At 41.7% G+C, this 22,855-nt stretch overlaps 1 protein-coding gene across 2 annotated transcripts in view; it reads left to right on the top strand.

The window, feature by feature from the left end:
- The first annotated feature begins 4,013 nt into the window (after positions 1-4,013).
- Positions 4,014-22,855, top strand: part of NGLY1 (N-glycanase 1) — a 79,939-nt gene continuing 61,097 nt past the window's right edge. Inside the window, exons 1-2 of one of the 2 annotated variants that reach the window (XM_060180442.1) lie at positions 4,014-4,292; positions 17,252-17,366. In XM_060180442.1, coding sequence (XP_060036425.1) covers positions 4,162-4,292; positions 17,252-17,366 — 246 coding nt within the window. In that variant the 5' untranslated portion in view covers positions 4,014-4,161. The remainder of the gene's footprint in view (positions 4,293-17,251; positions 17,367-22,855) is intronic. The other variant, XM_060180441.1, reaches the window with a different exon arrangement.

The following is a 22,855-nucleotide window of genomic DNA, read 5'->3' as shown; positions in this document are numbered from 1 at the left end:
AATAACTACAACAATAAAACAACAAGGGCAACAAAAGGGAATAAATAAATAAAATAAATATAAAAAAATTTAAAAAAAAGATTACAGGGGTGTGGTCCGGGAGGTGGCAGTGATAAAGCTTTGGACTCTCAAGCATGAGGTCCTGAGTTCGATCCCGGGCAGCACATGTACCAGAGTGATGGCTGGTTCTTTCTCTCTCCTCTCTCTTTCTCATAAATAAATAAACTATTTAAAAAAAAGATTACAGGGGTAAGGCCATCAAGATAGTTCACTTAGTGCACCTGCTTTGGCATTGATGTAACTCAAGTTCAAGCCCAGTCCCCACCACACTGAAGGAAGCTCTGGTACTGTGGTATTTCATTTCTCTCTTCTCTCTTTCTCTCTTTCTCTCTCTCTCTCTCTCTCTCTCTCTCCTTTCACACCAGAGTACTGTTTAGCTCTAGTTTATGGTGATACTGAGCACTGAACCTGGGATTTTTGCTACCTCAGACATGAAAGCATTTTTTTTTTTCAGAAACTCCCCAGCCCCTATGATGTTTCCCTGTATCTGTTTCTATCCTCTGCCCAGAAAAAATAATAATAATAATGCCAAAAAATCAGATTATAGAGGTATAGGCCCATACAGATAAATGCATGATGTCAACCTTGAAATTGAGGGGTTTATTTGAAATCCTCTTCCATAAACTGTAGACTAGAGAGAACATGTCTTTTCTCTGAACTAGTAGGTCTCAAAATCTATACGCATCAAAATTACGTGAGGCTTGTTTCTATTTGAATTGTCAGGTCTCACCTTTTTTTTTTTAAAGGGAAATTTCCCTATTCTTTTTTTTTTTTTAAATAATTTATTTATTTATTCATGAGAAAGATAGGAGGAGAGAAAGAACCAGCCATCACTCTGGTACATGTACTGCTGGGGATCGAACTCAGGACCTCATGCTTGAGAGTCTAGTGCCTTAGCCACTGCACCACCTCCCAGACCACAGGTCTCACCTTTAAAAGTAGAGTTTTTGTTTTTATAGCATGTTTTCTGTTGCTACTTCTATTGTTCTTACCGCTGCTATAAACTCAGTCTGACTTCTGTGAAAGTAGGGGTCCTTGTTTACCTCACAGGTGCTGGCATAGTGCTTGGCATGTAGCAGCCACTTCATAAATATTTAGTAAATGAATAAATTATGTAATCAATAAAAAATCACATACCCTAATATTAACAAATATACATGTACAGTCTTCTATATTTCTTGTGAAATAACTTTTGTTTTTCTTTTCATAATAACTTTTTTTCTTTTAATCACTGAAAAGGCTGTGTGTCAGGTAGTATTATTGATAGTTTTCTTTTTCTTTTTTTTTTTTTTAGAGATTTTATTTATTTATTCATAAAAATAGAAGGAGAGAGAGAGAAAGGACCAGACATTACTCTGGTACATGTGCTGTCAGGAATTAAACTCTGGACCTCATGCTTGAGAATCCAATGCTTTATCCACTGTGCCACCTCCCGGACCACTTGATAACTTTATTTTTCCTGCTGTTGTTAAAATTCGGAGCTCCAGCTGGCCGGGCTAGCTTCACGGGTAACAGAGACGACTAGAGACTTACAGCTGGGCAGGGGAGCTGTATTTCTTTATTCAGGAACAACGATTCATAAACTAAACCAAACTAATCACCAAACAGAACTCTGCTGTCTCTTTGCAGCGGCGCAAGCACTCTCTCCAACTCTGCAACTCAGGAACTCAGGAACCCTCTCCAACTCCCGAACTCTCGAACTCTGGTGGGGTTCCTAGGGGCGGGGCCAAGCGGGCCACGAAACTAACTGGACTGATCCAATTCTCTTGGCGGGGGAGAACTAGAACCCAATGTAAAGCATACAACATCCTGCCAGACTACAAGTTTTACAACATCTATCTTTGAAAGCTTTGTATACATCAGGTGTTTAATAACTAGTTGTTGGATAATTACTTAGTACACAATGGTAAAATACCACAATAGTTCCTGAAAGAGTTCAGTCCCTCTCCTTGCTGATGATGGTCTTTGTTGAGGCCATCATTTTCTTTTGTATGACAAAACTGATCCTGGGGGAAATTTAGAGGGCTATTTCTTTAGTCTATTCCATTTAAAAATACATGGAGAAAAGCTGTCTGATAACACATTAGATGTTATTAGATGAACTTTTGAAAGTCTTCTTGTATTCACTCACTGAAATATTTACTTATAGCAACTAGCCATAGAAATTAAAATTAGTTAAAACAAAAATTCTTGGAAGCTAGTCCAAAACCCAGCATTTTATTAAAAACTAGAGAAACAGCATAATGATAATGCTAACGACTTTCATGTCTGAGACTGTAAGGTACTAAGTTCAATCCCCACACCGTGGTGTTCAATCCAAACACCACAGTAAGCTAGCGCTAGCAATGTTCTGGCCTCTCTCCTATTAAAATAAAAACATAAATAAAAATAAAAACCTCGTGTACCTGGCAGATGAATGGTATAGAGATGAGTGATATAGCTCTGGTGCCTGCAGAGAGATAATGGAAGAAAATGTCAAGCTTTATAGAGGTAAACAAAGATAGAACACGAAGAACTTTTGAAAAGGATGTTCAGAATATAAGTTCAAGAAAAATATTTGCTTAAGTCTGGGAAGGAATCTCTACCAAAAAAGCAAGTCTTTGGTAAAACATGCTTTCAAAGGCATTGTGAAACAGGATGTTGAAGTGGTTAAAGATTAATATTTGGGGGCCAAGGAGATGACATGGTTATGTAAACAACTTCCATGCCTGAGGTTCTTAAGTCCCAGGTTCAGTCCCAGGCACTATTAATTCAGAGCTAAGCAGTGCTCTAGTAAAAATAATAAAAAAAAAATTATTCTAAAAAATAAAGGATTACCACATAGTGTACCTATAAAATAAAATCAAAAGTTAATACCCACCCCAACTTTACATTACCTTATCTTAATTTTATTGGCTGCATAATCTTGTCCCTCCCTCCTTTTCCTTCCAGTACCACTATTTTTTAAATATTTATTTCCTTTTTGTTGCCCTTGTTGTTTTATTGTTGTTGTAGTTATTGTTATTATAGTTATTGTTGTTATAGATGTTGTTGTTGGATAGGACTGAGAGAAATGGAGAGAGGAGGGGAAGAGAAAGATAGACACCTACAGACCTGCTTCACCGCCTGTGAAGCGACGCCCCTGCAGGTGGGGAGCCAGGGGCTTGAACCGGGATCCTTACGCAGGTCCTTGCGCTTTGCGTCATGTGCGCTTAACCAGCTGCGCTACCACCGGACTCCCTAGTATTTTGCTCTTATTCTGACCACAGGGGATTCAAAACCGACTAACTGAATTCACAACTCACTTCTTCTTCTTCTTCCATAGCCAGTTAACAGTGTCAGGTTGAGCCTGATGTAAAGTTTCGAGACCTCCTTTGAATCTGGAGAGGTGGCAGTCGTTATACTGCAACTTGCGGTTTAAAAACATTTCTTTATAGAGAGGCATCTTACTGGTTGAGTTAGGATTAAGGAATGAGATTTTGAATCATTCATTTATAGGAAGAATCCAGATACCAGATGGGTTTCTGAACGTTTGCTGCTCCTTCCTTCTGGGGTCTTTTATCCACAGCTATCTGGGGAAGACGAAGCTCTAAGAATGGGGGGTGGGGGGGGTGAGGCTAAGGGAATGATTGACAAGTCATGCAAGATTTGCCCACTTTGATGGATCGATTGAAATGGGATTGGGGCGGGGAGGGACTTGGGTTTCAGTGCTGCATGGCCAGCCCAGACCCTGCTCTCCAAGCTCCATCGCCCTCACCTTCCTGCTCCGAAAGCCAGGCGCCTAAGTGGGGCCTAAGCTCCAGGCCCTGGCACCTGGCGCCTGGCACCTAGTCCCTTCCAGCCGAAGCCCCCAGGCTCAGCCAGCCAGACCTGGCTACCCTCCTCAAAGACTCCCAGCTCCAGCAGCTCCCTTTCCAGTAGCCTCTGGCCCCGCCCTTCCCCACCAGGTCCCCGCCCTCCGGTCCAGACCCCGCCCCTCCCCGCCGAGCCGCAGCCCCTCAAGCAGCCCCCCGCCCAGCCCTCCCTGCCCTGCCCTGCCCGGCCCGGCCCTGCCCGCCAGCTGCGCCGCAGTGGCCCCCGCGGCCGGGCGCCTGCTCAGTGCGGAACCTCGCGCGCTCCACCATGGCGGCTGCGGCCGCGGGCAGCTCCGCTGGGTCTGCGTCCCCGGCGGTAGCCGAGCTCTGCCAGAACACGCCGGAGACCTTCCTGGAGGCCTCCAAGCTGTTGCTCACTTACGCCGACAACATCCTCAGGTGAGGGGACCGCGGGGTGGCCCGGCGGGCCCGGGGCGGGCGGGGCGCTGCGCCTCCCTGGCGGGACTTGGGGGCGCGCAGGACCCTGACCCTGCAGGGCGGTGTCGCCCCCGGGACATTGGAAACTGAAGCTGGCCGAGACTTTGAACTGGCGGCCCGGAGGCCTGGACACCCAGCCAGGCCCCTCCTTTCCCGAAAAGTGGAAGTTTCTTTGCACTGGTGACTTGGCACCTTGTGTCAGCGTGTGCTCCTGGTGAAGCAAGTGGAGGAGCCGGGTCTAGTGCCCCCGACTCGTGCCTCTCACCTCCTGCCTCCTGCTCCCCAGGTCTTGCATGTCAAGACCTGAAGGGCACAGCGTTGCATTCTCACTACAGAACAGGGTGCCTGAACATTTCCATATGCTTATCTGACAGATGTTTTCTTCTCCGCATTTGGTCACTACTCTGGCTCTAAAGCCTGATTCTACTTTGGTGGGCTTCAAAATACTTCATAGTCTTTTTTTTTTTTTCCCTCCTGCCCATTTTTACTGATTGAAATACTGATCATATTCTTTTAAAGCTACATTTTTCCTTTTGGTATCTGTCTCGTACTTTTTAACATAAGCCATTACGAATTAAGAACTTTAACAGCCTTGGCAGGAAGTAGTTTGTTTTTTTCTCTCGAGCAAAAATGACACTTTTGAATCTTTCAGAGACTTCACACATTTGGGGAATTGAGGATGTTTGATTGTTCACTTTGTCATTACTTAAGCCCTCAGACCAGATGATGTGATCTCTTGAAGGACCTGATGGGGCAGGGGAAATGGAACTGAGATGGAACTAGGGGCACTAGTTGCAGATACTTTAGACTTAGCCTCATTGATCTGTGTTCTCTCAGCCCCTGGTACACTTACTCTCTAACTGGTGGGTATATTGGCATGAAAGGAAATGGCTCTCACTTTCAAGAATATAGATTTCATATGAATCAATTTTAGAGACGTCAGTTACAAGAGTAGTGTTTTAAGCCATGACAGTTACAGTATTGTTCATATAATGGCTTTTAAAAGTAAATTGAAGGGAAAGCATACCAAATCCTTACTGTGTACCAGATGCTATTAAAGATGCAGCAGTATGAGCACTACACACAGTGACACAATTGTGACCTAGGTGGGAACCACCTTCTTCCCTTGTGACACCTTCTTAGCTCACCTTTTCTACCTCAAAAGGCCTGGCATTTCTTCCCACCACAAGGATGGCAGTGGCCTCTGCGTGGCTGAACTCATGGGCTAAGTTCTCCAGAGTCCTGCATCCATGACCTCTCACTTGGCCAGCCACCAGGCTTCTTAACCCTCACAATTAAAATAATAATAATAATAGTTAATAATAATGAGGTAGTTCTGTTTTCTAATGGGGATTCATTAGTTTTTAATCTAGTGAAACCAGGAGATTCTAAAACCAAGTTATTTTGAGCATGAAAGCCCTTTGCATGCAAATAACAACTTGGCATCATAATCATCGTGAATAGTTGGCCAAACTCATAGAAGAAATTTGGCATGCTGTCAGTTTATGCCACAGTCTTTACTAAGTCTTACATTTCTGATCTTAGTACATTTTGGTCTTAAAAAGACATTTAAGAGTCTAGAATTCAGGCTGGTAAAATAGCTCATCAGATAGTGTGTCTGCTTTGCCATGAGCACCACCAAGGTTCAAGTTTGGCCTCCACTGCATTGGAGGAAGCTTTGTGCTATATAGTCTCTCTCTCTCTTTTAAAGATTTTATTTATTTATTCGTGAAGATAGAAGGAGAGAGAGAGAGGGAAAGAACCAGATATCACTCTGGTACATGTGCTGCCGGGGATTGAACTCAGGACCTCATGCTTGAGACCAGTGTCTCTCTTTTAGGAAAAAAAAAAATATCAGACTGGAACTGAAACCCTGGTGATGACTTTAAGGAACTCTATCATTGAAGATGGTATGAAAAACTACCTATTTTGTCTTAAAGTAATATTACTTTTTTTTTTACTGTTGTTATTGTTGTTGTTGCTGCCACTGTTGGATAAGACAGAGAGAAATCGAGAGAGGAGGGGAAGACTGAGAGGGAGACACCTGCAGACCTGCTTCACCGCCTATGAAGCGACCCCCCTGCGGGTGGGATCCAGGGGCTCGAACTGGGATCCTTTTGGCTGGTCCTTGCTCTCTGTGCCATGTGCACTTAAGCTGCTGCACCACCACCCAGCCCCCACAGTAATATTACTTTAATATATTATTATAGTATGAGGCCATACTCCCAGTCTTTTTTTAAATAAGTTGTTTTTTAAATATTTTATTTATTAATTAATGAGAAAGGAGAGAGAGAAAGAACCAGACATCACTCTGGTACATGTGCTGCCAGGGATTGAACTCAGGACCTCATGCTTGAGAGTCCAATGCTTTTATCCACTGTACCACCTCCAGGCCCACCATTCTCCCACAGTCTTTAAACTCAAACTACTCAGGTTTCTAGGGGTTAGAAGAAGGACATCTTTTCTAGTGACTTATTACCTCACAATAGAAAAGATTCAGAATGAGGCGGAGGGTAGATAGCATAAAGGTTATGCAAACAGACTCTCATGCCTGAGGCTCCAAAGTCCCAGGTTCAATCCCCTGCACCACCGTAAACCAGAGCTGAACAGTGCTCTGGTTAAAAAAAAAAAAGAAAGAAAGAAAAGAAAACATTCAGACCGCTTCTTAATTCCTTGCCATGGCAGACTAACTTGTCTAATTTTTTTTTTAAGATTTTATTTATTTATTAATGAGAAAGATAGGAGGAGAGAGAAAGAATCAGACATCACTCTGGTACATGTGCTGCCAGGGATTGAACTCAGGACCTCATGCTTGAGAGTCCAAAGCTTTATCACTGCACCACCTCCTGGACCACTAACCTAATTTAAAAGCAGAGAAAACAGCAATTTTGTTCTGTTAGCTGTTTGGGGAGACCTGCTAATGCTAGAGATTAGTGACACTGTAAAGGATAATGTGTTGCTATCCCTTGCTCCGATCTCTGGGTCTGATTCATTACTTTATAGAATGAGTACTGGTGAGGTGGCTCAGTGGTTGAGTGACCTCCTTGCTTGTGTAAGAATTTAGGTTCAATCCCCAGCATCATAGGAGAGCCACAAAGAGGAATGAAACTCCATAGATGGTGAAGCAGTGCTTTGTACTTTTCTCTCTCCCTGTTTGCATACGCAGACACAAGTATATACATTTTTCATTAAAATAGTGTTGAGTGGTCCGGGAGGTGGCACAGTGGTAAAGCTTTGGACTCTCAAGCATGAGGTCCCGAGTTCAATTCCCGGCAGCACATGCCAGAGTGATGTCTGGTCCTTTCTCTTTCCTCCTATCTTTTTCATAAATAAATAAAAATCTTAAAAAAAAAATAGTGTTGAAATGAGAATTTCATTGACTATTCTAAAGTTCCGCCTCAAATGATATTTATTGGGTTGTTGGAAAAGTCATGATGTTATTTTCTCGTTTTCTATGCAAAAATGTGTCCTGACTTTTCTGACAATCCATTAACTTATTCTTGAACTAGTGGTCGTAAGATTAATGAGATTACAGAAAAAAATCCATCCTAATTTGCATGATAATGTTTTTAATGTCAAGTTGGGGAATGAACTCAGTTCTTCACATATCCTCCTCACACATGTATAGTATACCTAAGCTACCTCTCTCACCCAGCCTTTCATTACTTTTTTGAGAGGAGAGGGCAAGTGGAGAGGAGAGACTCCATAACACTGACCCACAATACATGGAGTTTCCCCAGTGTCATCCATTGTGCTTCCTGGTTGTGCTGGTCCTTACTGCCAGAAACTCATAAACAGGAAGATGTGTACACTACCAAGTAAGTTATCACTTGGTTGAGTTCTCTCCTTTCTCTGGATTTGTTTACCTTTTTTTTTTTTTCTCAATTCACTGACTTCTGAATAAAGTGAATGCCCCCCAGTAATATCTGACTTCTCAAAAATTTGTAATGCACTTTTTCAGTGGTTTTCCACAAAAGTCCTTGGAGAATTTGCTTCATTCTAAAAAGCAAAACAAAACAGAAAAGAAAAACACTTGCTATGGAGGGTTCCTGGACCCAGTAGCAGTGTGATTATGTGCAAACTTCCTCATAGCACCAAGAAGCTAATGGATGAGAATTCAATTCATCTCTGACACTGTCTACCCAGAGGTAGCATCAAACTGCACAGATGAAGCACACATGCTACACAGACCACTCTCCACTTCAGATTCCAGCTGAAAGCCCAAACTATTACCAGCCCCCTATAGATTGGATGCTCTTACAAACTTTACTCTTCCTCATATTGGTTAATTAGTTGGATTGGCACACAGAACTCGGGAAATGCTTTTGCTCAGTAGATCATCATTTTATTTATTTAATTAATTCATTTATTACCAGAGCACTGCTCAGCTCTGGTTTATGGCAGTGTGGGGGATTGAACCTGTGACTTGAGAGCCTCAGGCACGAAAGTCTCTGCATAACCATTATACTATACCCCCACCCTATTTTTTTTATTATTATTATTAGTGATTTAATATTGCTTTACAAAGTTACAAGGAGAGGTGAGGTTCCAAGACACATCTGTGAAGTCGTGTCCCCAGGGAAGTCAGGATGAAATCACGATGGCATCTGCAACTTGGTGACTGAAAGGCAGCAAGATATAAACCAGGACAAAATGATTAATGAACATAAAACAAAAAGTAGGAATAGAGCAGATGAGAATAGGGATCTTAAGGCTGAAAGTAGTCCCTTGTAGGCCTGTTCCCAGGGGCCCATGATTATTATAGTTTTTGCTTTGAGTTTGATAGCTAACATGGAGTTAGATAAGAATATTTTCTGAGAAGATGGTGTCAGAGGAGAGAAAAGGGCTAGAAAGTTGGATTAGAGCAAAGAGTAGCTCCCATTCTTGAAAAATATAATTTATGAATAAAAATAACTGTTTACCCCATCCACCTGACCCAAAGCTTATATATATATATATATATATGGCATAGGAACTTCTGTAAATTCTGAGTCTTTTTAAAAAAAATTTTTTATTATCTTTATTTATTTATTAGATAGAGACAACAAGAAATCGAGAGGGGAGGGTTGGATAGAGAGGAAGAGAGACAGAGACACCTGCAGCACTGCTTCGACACTCGTGAAGCTTTCCCCCTGTGGGTGGGGGTTGGGGACTTGAACTTGGGTCCTTGCGCATTGTAGCATGTGCGCTCAACCAGGTGTGCCACTACCCGGCCCCGTAAACTCTTGAGTCTTTATTGGTCTGAGCTCACAGTTCATGGGCACACAGGCTACACTCATTTCAGGACCAGTCTTCCTCTAGTGGCAGGGTAGGAAGACCCCACCATTGCTGCTTTATAATGAAGGCAAGGCCATTGGAAGGCCTGCAAGAGGGCTTATAAAGAAGTGACCATTGATGGTGGAGAGAGGGATCCAGTAGAGGTGTAGACCACCATTTTATAACCAAGGATATAAATCAAGAACTTAAAGAGAAACAGGGCTAAGTCTCAAGCAAAGAAGCTTTTGTCCCTGTGGACTTGGAGTCTGGCAAATTGGCACATGGAACCACTTTGTTTCTCAAGTCTGGAAGCTCTCAGGAGCCCTTCATTGTGGGTTTTCATGGGATCTTTCTTTCTTTTTTTAAACCTATATCTGAGGGGTTGATTAAATCATGGACATTGATAGTTGAACTCAATCTCTAACCCACTTCCCCAGGTCTGAGAATGGGATTGCACTTTCCAACCCTCTGATCACATATTGCATTTCCTGGCAGCCATCCTTCATCCTTAAGTACTTTCTAAAAAGTGACCTCATTAATGTAACAAGAGTCACCTTTATCACTCACTCTCCACACTTAGAAAATGCCAAGATTTTCTATTGCACCAAAATAAAAGACTCTGGGGTGGGTGGGGGGAGAATACAGGTCCAAAAAGGATGACAGAGGACCTAGTGGGGGTTGTTTGTTATACGGAAAACTGGGAAATGTTATGCATGTACAAACTATTGTATTTACTGTCGGATGTAAAACATTAATCCCCCAATACAGAAATTAAAAAAAAAAAAAAAGAAAATGCCAAGACTTTCAGAAGCTATGAGTCAAGCACTGTGGATAATGATCAAATTTGCATGAGGAACATAATTTCATCTCCTAAATGACCAAACTCTATGCATTTCTTATAAATCACACTATCTCACTTGATTCCCCAGTCGCTTACTGTACAAATTACAGTTATTGGTTCCAAATTAAACTAGGTTAGATTAGGAAGGACCAAGATTGAAAAGCGGTTTCTGGAGGGCTCAGGTCCTAGAACTTGATGGCAGAGGACCTAGTGGGGGTTGAATTGTTATGTGGAAAATTGGGAAATGTTAGGCATGCACAAACTATTGTATTTACTGTCGACTGTAAAACATTAATCCCCCAATAAATTTTTAAAAAATTGGTTTCTATAAAGAAAATAATTTTATTTGGAAAAAGACACTAGTTTGGAAAATAGCTACATTGCAAACCATAGCAACACCTGAGAATATTGAGAAATGATGATTAATTGAGTTTTGGTGGGATAGTTGGCAGCTCGCATACTGGAGAGTATGTAAGTTTTGTAATCAGTCCAATGTCAAGCCTCCATTTCCTAAGAGTATAATGTTATGCAGTTTATATCAGTTCTGTTCTAGTTTCTTCATTTATAAAAGCAGCAGTGCTTACATTATAGGACTATCGCAAAAGATAGAAATAAAGGATCTGTTGTTGATGCTGACTATTGCTATTCTTACTCAGGTTTTTTTTTGTTTGTTTATTTATTTATTTGTTCCCTTTTGTTGCCCTTGTTGTTTTCTTGTAGTTATTGTTGTTGTCGTTGTTGGACAGGACAGAGAGAAATAGAGAGAGGAGGGGAAGACAAAGATGGGGAGAGAAAGACAACTGCAGACCTGCTTCACCACCTGTGAAACGACTCCCCTGCAGGTGGGGAACCAGGGGCTCAAACCGGGATCCTTATGCCGGTCCCTGCGCTTTGTGCCACGTGCCGTTAACCTGCTGCGTTACCGCTTGACTCCCTATTTTTTCCTTTTGTTGCCCTTGTTGTTTTTTATCGTTGTGGTTATTATTATTGTTGTTATTGATGTCATTGTTGTTGGATAGGACAGAGAGAAATGGAGAGAGGAGGGGAAGACAGAGAGGGGGAGAGAAAGATAGACACCTGCAGACCTGCTTCACCGCCTGTGAAGTGACTCCCCTGCAGGTGGGAAGCCGGGGCTTAAACCGGGATCCTTATGCTGGTCCTTGTGCTTTGTGCTATCTGCGCTTAACCCACTGCGCTACCGCCCGATCCCAGCTTTCCTATTCTTTATCCCTATGAGAGCATGGACCCAGGATTCTTGTGGGGCGCAGAAGGTGGAAGGTCTGGCGTCTGTAATAGCTTCTCCGCTGAACATGAGCGTTGGCAGATTGGTCCGTACTCCTAGCCTGCCCCTATCTTTCCCTAGTGGGGCAGGGGTCGGGAGAGGTGGGGTTCCAGGAGACACTGGTGAGGTCGTCTGCCAAGTGAAGTAAGGTTGGCGTCATGGTAGCATTTGCAACTTGGTGAGAAGATACTGGAGCTGAAGGGTTGATATCGCAGGCCTGGCTTCTGTGGACATAGTCCGAAGTGAAACATGCTGAGGTGGTACTGGTTGCAGATGCAGTAACAGTATGGTAGGAATTGAGAAAAGCATGCAGGAAAGTGAGCCCCACCCCAGAAGCTCCAGGACTGGGAGAAATAATGAACTTTATAGAGAATGGGGAGGGTTCCTGCTGTCTTAGGGATTAAGAAGGCAGTAGATAGTTATTATTATAACCAAGTTATTTGGAAATTTGGATGACTTTGAAATCTCATTGTTAGGATTTTCTGTATCATACAAGACCTCACCATGATTTATGTCATTTCATATTATTTACATACAGCTGTATCTTATGTAGTAATGCAACCAGTTGTTTTTGGTCTAAGATTATAGGTGAGTTAATATTTCAAAGAAAAAGACATTGTTAGATATATATTACCAATTTAAGTCCATTGTTGAGATTCAATCAGGTTACCAATTTGGAGCCTTGAGTGCTTAGATTAAAGGAATGTATAGAACTGGGGTCTATGTTTCAAAAAGTTTGAGACATTCAATCGATTTTTCCCCCCCTTTTTTTTTTTTCCTCCAGAGTTATTGCTGGGGCTCAGTGCCTGCACCATGAATCCACTGCTCCTGGAGGCCATTTTCCCCCCTTGTTGTTGTAGCCTTGTTGTGGTTATTATTGTCGTTGATGTCGTTCCCTGTTGTATAGGATAGAGAGAAATCAAGAGAGGAGGGGAAGATAGAAAGGGGGAAAGAAAGACACCTGCAGACCTGCTTCACCTCCTGTGAAGCGACTCCCCTGCAGGTGGGGAGCCGGGGCTCGAACCGGGATCCTTACACCTATCCTTGCACTTTGTGCCACGTGCACTTAACCCGCAGCGCTACTGCCCGAACACTCCGTCATATTTTTAAAATACTCATTTGCTTATTTATGTAAGAGAAATGAGGAGAGAGAGAGAGAGATCTCCAGAGTATTATTCTGGCATAAGTATTGCTGAAGATTGAATTCAGGACCTTATGTTTGATTCACTGTGCCATTTCCCCAACTATATGTGGCTTAATTTTTGTTTTTTCCTGTTTAAGTATTAAGAAAGAAGCACACACTTGTGGTGTAGTTTGGCATGAAAACCAGGAATGCTAAACTTTTTGCTCTGCGGAAGTCAACCTTTCCCTCTACCCTCTCACAGGCCTCATATGTCAGTGATGTCAAGATCAGGAAGTTTTGATCTAATAAGCAAATAAGAGCAAAGCACATATTTATCTGTGTTTTCTTAACTATCTGATTCTCAAATGACCCATAACTCTCAAATGCACTTTTTAAAATTTTCAGTCCTTCGCAAACTATAGCATTTCTAAACTATAATGAAAAATTTACAGCATTAGGTAGGGGTAAATAAATGGTCGGGGAAGATGATCAGAGGCCTTTGAACCCCATTTCCACCAGGACCCAAAGCATTTGTCACCAAGCATCTTGTTTTTATACCATCAATGAAAGGGAAATGAATCTGGAAAACACCAATGGAAGTCAGGTACTGTTTCTCTTATTTGAGAAAGAAGAGGAAAAAAAAAAAAAAAGGAAGGATAGGGCAGTTGGAAGTAGAAATTGATGTAGGTGTGACTTTGAAAGGAAGTGAGGGCAGTGTTGTAAAAGGAAAGGAAAAAGAAAAAGATATATGGATAGAAAGTAAACCATTACCTGTGACCTTGGGAGAATTACTAGTTTCCAGTGAAGGGGATTGGGACACAGAACCCTGGTTGTGGGAACTGTATGGAATTATACCCCTATCATTTTTATTAATGATTTGATATTGATTTACAATCCACTAGGGTTCTGTGTCCCAACCCCCTCCATTGGAAACTGCAGTGGTTCTCCCACGGTCACTGACAGGGGCTGATTCTATAACAATCTCTCTCCTTCTCCCTCTCTCCCTATATATATATATATATGTATCCCCCCCATTTTTTCAGTGGTTCTTCCTTCACTTCCTTTCTAAATCACCCCTACACCTATTACACCTATTATTGCTTCCAAGTGGCCTTCCTTTTTCCCCTCTTCTCTCTCAAGCAAAATCATGCTTGGCTTCCTCTGGTGTTTTCTAGTTTCATTTCCTTTTCATTGATGGTATAACAATAAAACTCCTGGGCGACCAATGCTCCAGGTCCTGGTGGAATGGGGATACAAAGCCCTCTGGTTTACTTCCTCCATCATTTGTCCCTCTGGGAGTGTGGACCAAAAAAAAAAAATTTTTTTTTAATATTTATTTATTTCCTTTTGTTGCCTGTGTTGTTTTATTGTTGTAGTGATTGTTGTTGTTATTGATGTCGTTGTTGTTGGATAGGATAGAGAGAAATGGAGAGTGGAGGGGAAGAAAGAGAGGGGGAGAGAAAGATAGACACCTGCAGACCTGCTTCCCCCCCACTTGTGAAGTGATACCCTGCAGGTGGGAAGCCAGGGACTCGAACCGGGATCATTACGCTGGTCCTTGCTTTTTGCGTTGCGTGCGTTTAACCTGCTGCGCTACAGCCGACTCCTCCAAAATTATTTTCTAGGGTTCAGAAGGTAGGGGTTCTGGGATCTTTAATTGCTTCTCTGCCGGATATGAGTGTTGGCAGATCAATCCATAACCCCAGCTAGTAAGAAAAAATTTTATAGCAATAAAAATTGCTGGGCAGGGGTAGATAGCATAATGGTTATGCAAAGAGTCTCTCATTCCTGAGGCTCCGAAGTCCTAGGTTCAATCCTCTGCACCACCATAAGCCAGAGCTGAGTAGTGCTCTGGTTTAGAAAAAAAAAAAATTGCTATAAAAATTACCAAGTACCCTTAATTTCTGGACTCCATGCGAACGGGATATAAGGAGTTCGTAGGTCATCCATTCTGTATATTTTGAGTAGCATTATTATTAGCTTTTATATTTGTATATTTTGTAATAAAGTTCTATATTTTTAAAATTAAGACCAAAAAGTTTAAAATCTTTCTTAGCTATGTTTTTATATCAGAATAGCTAGAACACGCGTAGAATAAGAGCAAAAGATGGTTAATCAATTGTTCGTATATTTTTAGTCCCCCATTCTGCACCCCAGGCAGATAGTCCTAACCCTTCTTTCTGTGAATACGTGACAGTTTCAGAATGTTTAATGTAGTCCTAATAGAAGTCGAAACCATTTTAAGAGAGTTGGCATCAAATATGAAGCCTGCTTACCATCCTAAATAATGCTCTAGAGCTCTTTTTTTAGTACAGTATTGTGATTATCTTAACCTTGTGTTTACTTTCCTATTTTTATCTTTACACTCTTTCTGATTTTCAAGGCTATTAAATATAAACGTGGGGGCTGGGCGGTGGCGCAGTAGGTTAAGCGCAGGCGGCGCAAAGCGCAAGATCCCGGTTCGAGCCCCTGGCTCCCCACCTGCAGCGGGGTCTCTTCACAGGTGGTGAAGCAGGTCTGCAGGTGTCTATCTTTCTCTCCCCCTTTCTGTCTTTCCCTCCTGTCTCGATTTCTCTCTGTCCTATCCAACAACAACAATAGCAGTAACAACAATAACAATGATAAACAACAAGGGCAACAAAAGGGACAAAAATGGCCTCCAGGAGCAGTGGATTCATAGTGCAGGCACCGAGCCCAGTGATAACCCTGGAGGCAAAAAAAAACCTAAACGTTTTCCATGTGCTGGTCTCATTCCATGTTTCTATTTCAAAATAATAATCACTAACCCAGGTTCAAGGCCCTGGTCCCCGGCTACAAAGGGGAGGTTTCATGAGTGGTAAAGCAGTGCTACAGGTGTTTCTCATTCTTTCCTCTCTATCTTTCTTCTCCATTTCTCTCTGTCTCTTTCACACAATAGTTTAAAATTAAAAAAAAAAAACTCATTTTATTGCCATACTGTCCACAAAATGTATCTTGAACCAAAGTATCACAGTAAAAAACAACCACTGGTATAAGAATGAAGAAAATTGAATGGGGCCGGGGCTGGGTGGTGGTGCACCTGGTTGAGTACACATGTTATAATGCACAAAGACCCAGGTTCAAGCCCCCAGTCCTCACCTGCAGGGGGAAAGCTTTGCAAGTGGTGAAGCAGGGCTGCAGATGCCTCTCTGTACTCTTAATATTTTTAAAAAATATTTATTTTCTCTTTGTTGCCCTTGTTTTTTATTGTTGTGGTAGTTATTATTGTTGTTATTGCTGTCGTTGTTGTTAGATAGGACAGAGAGAAATGGAGAGAGGAGGGGAAGACAGAGAAGGGGAGAGAAAGACAGACACCTGCAGACCTGCTTCACCGCCTATGAAGTGACTCCCCTGCAGGTGGGGAGCCGGGGGCTGGAACGGGATCCTTACACCTATCCTTGTGCTTTGTGCCATGTGCGTGCACTTAACCCACTGCACTACCGCCCAACTCCCCTCTCCCCTCAATTTCTGACTGTTTCTAGCCAATAAATAAATAAAAATAAAAATAAAAAGTGACTCAGGAGGTACACTTGAGTTTGTGATTGTCAGAGGCTTTGAGGAACTGTGATAATTTTTGTGTAATTTGTTAGTTTCTTTTATTCTTTTCACAAATACTTTACTGCTCAACCATGTATGCAGCAATTACCAGTAAATTCCCTTATTTTTAAATATTTAGATGAAATTGGCTTATAGCACTATATTAATTCTAGAAAACAGTGTAATTATTCAATGTTCATTTATATTGTGGGGTAATCATCTCAAGAAATGAAGTTAGAATCTACTTTCATTAAAAAAAAAACAAACTTGACATCCTTTAGAACAACATGAACAAGATCTTGTCCCCTGTTTGGAGCTTACGTGGAATTTTTTTCTTAGCAACCTAAAAACTCATAAAGGTATCTGAATTAAAATATCACATGACTTTTTCCTTTGGCGGTGTTAACGTTCTTAACAATGTGATTGAACACTTAGATTATAGTAAATACATCACAGAATTAGTCCAGGTGTCCTTACTAGTTTATAATAATACAGTTGGGGGTCGGGCGGTAGCACAGCGGGTTAAGTGCACATGGATCCTGGTTGGAGCCGACTCCCCACCTGCAGGGGGGGTCACTGCACATGCAGTGAAGCAGGTCTGCAGGTCTCTGTCTTCCCCTCCTCTCTCGATTTATCTCTGTCCTATCCAACAACAGCGACAATAACAACAACAACAATGACAAACAAGAGCAACAAAAGGGGGAAATGGCCTCTAGGAGCAGTGGATTCATAGAGCAGGCACCAAGCCCCAGCTATAACCCTTGGAGACAAAAAAGAATACAGTCAACAGAAAGTGTTCAAAGGGATGCAAAGCCACTGAATATGTAAACTGCTGTACATAATCAAATTTCTCTTTCCTACAGAAACCCTAATGATGAAAAATATAGATCTATCCGGATCGGAAACACTGCTTTTTCTACTAGACTTTTGCCTGTTAGAGGAGCTGTTGAATGTTTATTTGAAATGGGCTTTGAAGAGGTAAGTTGTACAAGGTTTATGTGTATAGAAATCACTGTAGTGTTGGTGGAAAATTATCTCAACACAGTAATATTCTGGGAATGTGGATCTAGTTATTCCTTTAACCTTTAGATATCTAAAAATTCAGTAATGTAAAAATCTAATAAAACTCTTCCACCAGGGAAATTTTTAATTAAAAAAAATTATCTACTTATTCACTGGCTAGAGACAGGGAAAAAAAACAGGTAGAAAGAGGAAAGGGAAGAGTGAGAGAAACACCGGTAGCAATGCTTTCCCAATCATGAACCTTCCCCCTGCAGGTGAGGACCAGGGACTTGAACCTGAGTCCTTGACCGTGGTAATGTAAGCTCAACTAATTGCACCACAACCCAGCCCACCAAGTCTCAACTCTCTAGTGTAGGATGGTCAGGCATGAAACAGAAAGACCAAATTGTGGCACATTTTAGACAAAACCTGACTTGTGAGCACACAGGAATACTAATTTGATCTCTTAGTGTGTACTACTTCACCTACCCTGTGAGAAGTGGAAAGCGTTTAAAGTCAACACAGAGTTTATTTGCCACATCAAAGGGTTTTCTTCTGTGACAAGAAAAAAGCATCTCAGCTCCCCCTCCCTTTGTATTTAGGTCAAAAGAAAAGTGGTATTTTCATCTTCTGAAATACTTGTGGCATAGGTTAATTTTACGACACGATGAAAGTGGTTTTCAGGACTGTGCCTCTTTGTTTATATGCTTAACCATTTCTAGTTTGTAGAATACTGAAAAAGGTTGAACTGGAGACTCAGTAGTGAGTAGCTGTCAGAATTGGTAAGGCTACAGAAATAGATTAAGAGATACACTGAGTTGCTACAAGGCTCACTTTCCTTCCTGCCTGTTGGCTTCCTTCCTCAGATTCTGTTCCAGGACCTAGGATAACAGTAGTAGACCAGATAAATAATTCATCTCATATGAAGCTTGCAACATTCTAATTAGTCAGACATACAGTAGTATGAAGTAGACCTGAAAGCAAAGATGAATGCAAAGAATAAAATAAGAAACAGTAATATAATAAAAAGCAACCATAACAGTTGGTAGCTTTGTAAGGATAAATGGCCAAGGAAGGTATCTGAAGAGGTAATATTTAATCCAAGGCTTAAGTGACCAGAACAGTTCCTGTACCAGAGGCTTTCAGGAACGTGGGGTAGAAAAGGACATCCAGAGCATTGAATTTAGCACAGAAAGTGGCAACAGGGACAGACAAAGGTTAAAGCATGGGGTTTGAGGACTATAAAGCCATAGGCTTTATTTATTATTATTATTATTTTATTTATAAAAAGGAAACACTGACAAAACCATAGGATGAAAGGGGTACAGCTCCACATAATCCCACCACCAGAACTCCGTATCCCATCCCATCCCCTGATAGCTTTCCTATTCTTTAACCCTCTGGGAGTATGGACCCAAGGTCATTGTGGGATGCAGAAGGAGGAAGGTCTGGCTTCTATAATTGCTTCCCCACTGAACATGGGCATTGACAAGTTGATCCATACTCCCAGCCTGCCTCTCTCTTTCCCTAGTGGGGCAGGGTTCTGGGGAAGCGGAGCTCCAGGACATATTGGTGGGGTTGTCTGTCCAGGAAAGTCTGGTTGGCATCATGGTAGCATCTGGAACCTGGTGGCTGAAAAGAGAGTTAACATATAACATAGGCTTTATTCTATGTAATGTGGCCAGTCATTCAAAGGATTTAAGTAGTACTGGAAAAATAAAACTACTGGGGCACTTGCTGGGATTTATAAAAGTGACAGGTTTATTAGGTACACGAAAACCTATGGGAAAATAGGAGAGAAAAGGCTGGCTAGACATGTGACAGGAGCCATGAGTCCTTAACTCTGTTCACCAGCATTCAGCTTTAACACATGTGGATCCCGGGAGAAGAGGACATGGAACAACCACAGTTGAAAGGGAAGTACAGAGAGGGGCGCCTTTATTCTTACCCACAATCCTTTGTGAATTTATGCCATATACTACAGCTCCATGTATGCTCATGATAACAGCCATTTGCTAATTATGTACATAGCTCATAATTCCTTTTGCTTACAGTTAATAAAAAAAAATTTATTCCCAACAAAGCCGGGGAAAATGTTATTACTTTTTAAAAATTTTATATTTTTTACCAGTGCACTGCCCAGCTCTGGCTTATGGTGGTACAGGGTATTGAGCCTGGGACTGTCAAGCCTCAGACATGAGAGTCTCTTTGCATAACCATTATGCTATCTACCCCTGCCTGGGAAAATGTTTTTAAAGATGACTATACCTGTTGAGAATATTCTGGATTTCCTTGGTTGGGAGGAAGGAGGTAGTTAAAAGGCTGGTTATATTAATGAGAAATAGTCTTTTTATATGAATTTCACTAGGGCAGGGCTTCCTATTTAATTCCCTGTATTGCAGGTCCAGGAATAGTGCTGGTACACTTAGGCAGTCTAGTGAACATGTGTTTATTTAAAGACCAGTAGTAGCAGAGTTGGGGCAAAGTGAAGTAATCCAAGTGACTTATTTATTTTATATTCTTCTTCTTATTATTATTAATCTCTATCTGCTGGATAGAGACAGTCAGAAATTGAGAGTGAAGGGGGTGATAGAGAGGGAGAGAGACAGAGAGACACCTGCAGCCCTGCTTCACCACTTGTGAAGCTTTCCCCCTGCAGGTGGGGACTAGGGGTTTGAACCTGGGTCCTTGCACACTGTTAACATGTGCAATCAACCAGGTGCACCACCACCTGGCCCCTCCAAGTGACTTTAAGTACAGGAGGGACCAGGTGGTGGCACAACAGATTAAGTGAACACACTACAGTGCACAGGGACCTGGGTTCAAGCACCCTGATCCCCACCTGCAGGGGGAAAGCTTCATACGTGGTAAAGTAGGGCTGTAGGTGACTCTCTGTCTCTTTCCCTCTGTATCTCCCTCTCCCCTCTCAATTTTTCTGTTTCTATCCAATAATAAATAAAATAAAACTATTTTAAAAAAACAATCTTCAGGACATATTTATGAATTGGCTGTAGGGTATAGAAGAAAGGAAGGATGGACTGGAGGATGGATGGATGGATGGATGAACTTCTAGATTTGGTTTGATCAACTAAGACCTAAAGAGGTTAGGCTAGAGGTATAAATTGTGGTATCCTCTGCTTGTACAGCAGGCATCTGAACACCGAGAATTTAAAACTATAGGGAGAGAAAAAAAATTGAGAATATTGCTGATTTTGTTCAAGAAAAAGGTAAGATTTTTGAGAGTCAGCTGACAGGAAATTGAAGAATATGGCAACTGGAGACAATGCTAATTCCTCACTGTTGAATGTAACAGATCAGAGGAATAAGACTGGCCTTTCACTCAGCAAATGATTGAGTGCCAGGTGATGTGACCAACTGTCCCAGTTTGTCTGTAACTGTCCTGGTTTTGTTACTGAAAGTCCCACATCACAGAAGCCCCTCAATCACAGGCAAACCTGAAGGCCAGTGGTGTCAGAGCCACTGGGCAACCCAAATGGAGATTTGCAGTAGTATGGGAAGCAAATGGAATGAAAAAATGAATGTGTTTTTATAAGACTTCAAGTTTCTCCTGGCCGTAGACGTCACACCTCAGAACCCGTCTGAAGTAAATGTTTTATCAGCATGGTGAAGTTGCAGGAAGAACTAACAGCTAAAACAAAACTAACACCAGAAAGCAACTCAATGGCCTTTGAGATGAAGTGGGTATTTAGGACCTATCCTGAAACTTTAAGCCATATTTTAAAATCCTAGACACTTTGAGGCCTACTTGTCTCTGAAGCCTCATTCTTTTTAAATGAAATTTCTGAGAAGGAGGTTGAGAAAGACTGGGATCCAAATGGATGGATATCTGATCCATCTGGCGAGCTTTGTGAAGTGGTAATTCTCACCAGAAGGAGCTTAAAGGAATCATGTTTAGTGAGATGATCCAAAATGAGAAGGGTAAATACCAGATGCTCTCACTCACAGGTGGAACTTAAGAAACAAGGACAGGAAGGGAAAACACAAAATGAAACTTAGACTGAGTGTGGTGTGTTGCACCAGGGCAAAGAACTCTGGGGCAGGAAGGTAAGGAGGGGGCTTGAGGTGCTTTAAGGTCCTGCTACATGATGGTGGAGAAGGACCCGAGTTGGGGCTGAGAGTGTTTTGCAGATAGCCTAGAGAAATTGTACCCATGTATCAACAACTGTGCTATAATCCCTTAACTACCATCCCCAATAAAGAAAAATAAATAAATCATACCAACCTTTCATCTGTGCTTCCACTGCCGGCATTTAATGAGCAGAGATCCAGTTCCCTTAACATCCAAAACCAAGAATTGTCTCAGCAAAAACATTGAGAAACATAACTTTGTTAACTACTAGAATTTTCCCCAATTTCTGAAAATGTTATTGAATCTCGTGTATTAAGCCTGTGATTTTGTCCTGTCCTTTAACTAAATTAAAGTACTGTTGACTAAGCTTTTTTTCTCTTTTCTTTTTTTTTTTTCTTCTCTTTTCCTTTCTTTCTTTCTTTCTTTTTTTTTTTTTTTTTTTTTGATATATTCGACTATAGTCATCTATTCTTTCAGGACTGATCATGAAAAGGTGGAAGGGAAGGGAACACAGCATGAGCAACATCTTGCTGGTGCCTGAGCCCTTTCTGAGTTGGGGACTAAAGTATAGATCCGGGCACCTGTTTTGCTATTTTTCCATCTCTGTTCATGGTGTCATCTACCTTTCTCAGAGTTCCTTCACTAACAGAATGAAATCAGAAGCCTCCATATTTGTTTTTACACCTAGTATCTGGTTTCTCACCTAATATCTAGTTTCCCAGACCTCATCATATATGTGAATTGATTCCTTTCTAATTTTGGAAAAGTCATGTGTTTCAATCTGTGAACTTATTCATCACTGTAGAAAGAGATCCTTTCTGCTCAGTACTCTCAGCTACATGCCCAGCTTGGAGATGCTGTGAGTTCTGTTCCAGAGTCTTACTCACAGTTAAGCAAGTAAAGGGAGCCCCACAAATCTTCTGGTTTATAGGTTCATGTAAAAGTTAGGTTAATGCTATCCTGTAGTATGTTAAGTGTGCAGTATCAACTTATAATTAGGAAAAAAGTGTGCATATTCTGATAAAATGTGACACAGAGACACAAAGTAAACAAACACCCTTGGGAAAGTACCAGTAGGCTCACACAATGCAAGGTTGCCACGTAACTTAAATTATTATTCTTGTTATTATTATTATTACAAATGTAGTGCTTCAAAGTGCAATAAAATGAGATATGTTTGGGGATTCAGGTGGTAGTGCAGCGGGTTAAACGCACATGGCTCGAAGCGCAAGGACTGGACTAAGGATCCCAGTTCAAGCCCTTGGCTTCCCACCTGCAGGGGAGTTGCTTCACAGGCGGTGAAGCAGGTCTGCAGGTGTCTTTCTCTCCCCCTCTCTGTCTTCCCCTCCTCTCTCCACTTCTCTCTGTCCTATCT

Source organism: Erinaceus europaeus, chromosome 21, assembly GCF_950295315.1.
Source record: "Erinaceus europaeus chromosome 21, mEriEur2.1, whole genome shotgun sequence".
Taxonomy (NCBI): domain Eukaryota; kingdom Metazoa; phylum Chordata; class Mammalia; order Eulipotyphla; family Erinaceidae; genus Erinaceus; species Erinaceus europaeus.
This window is presented reverse-complemented; position numbering and strand designations above follow the sequence as displayed.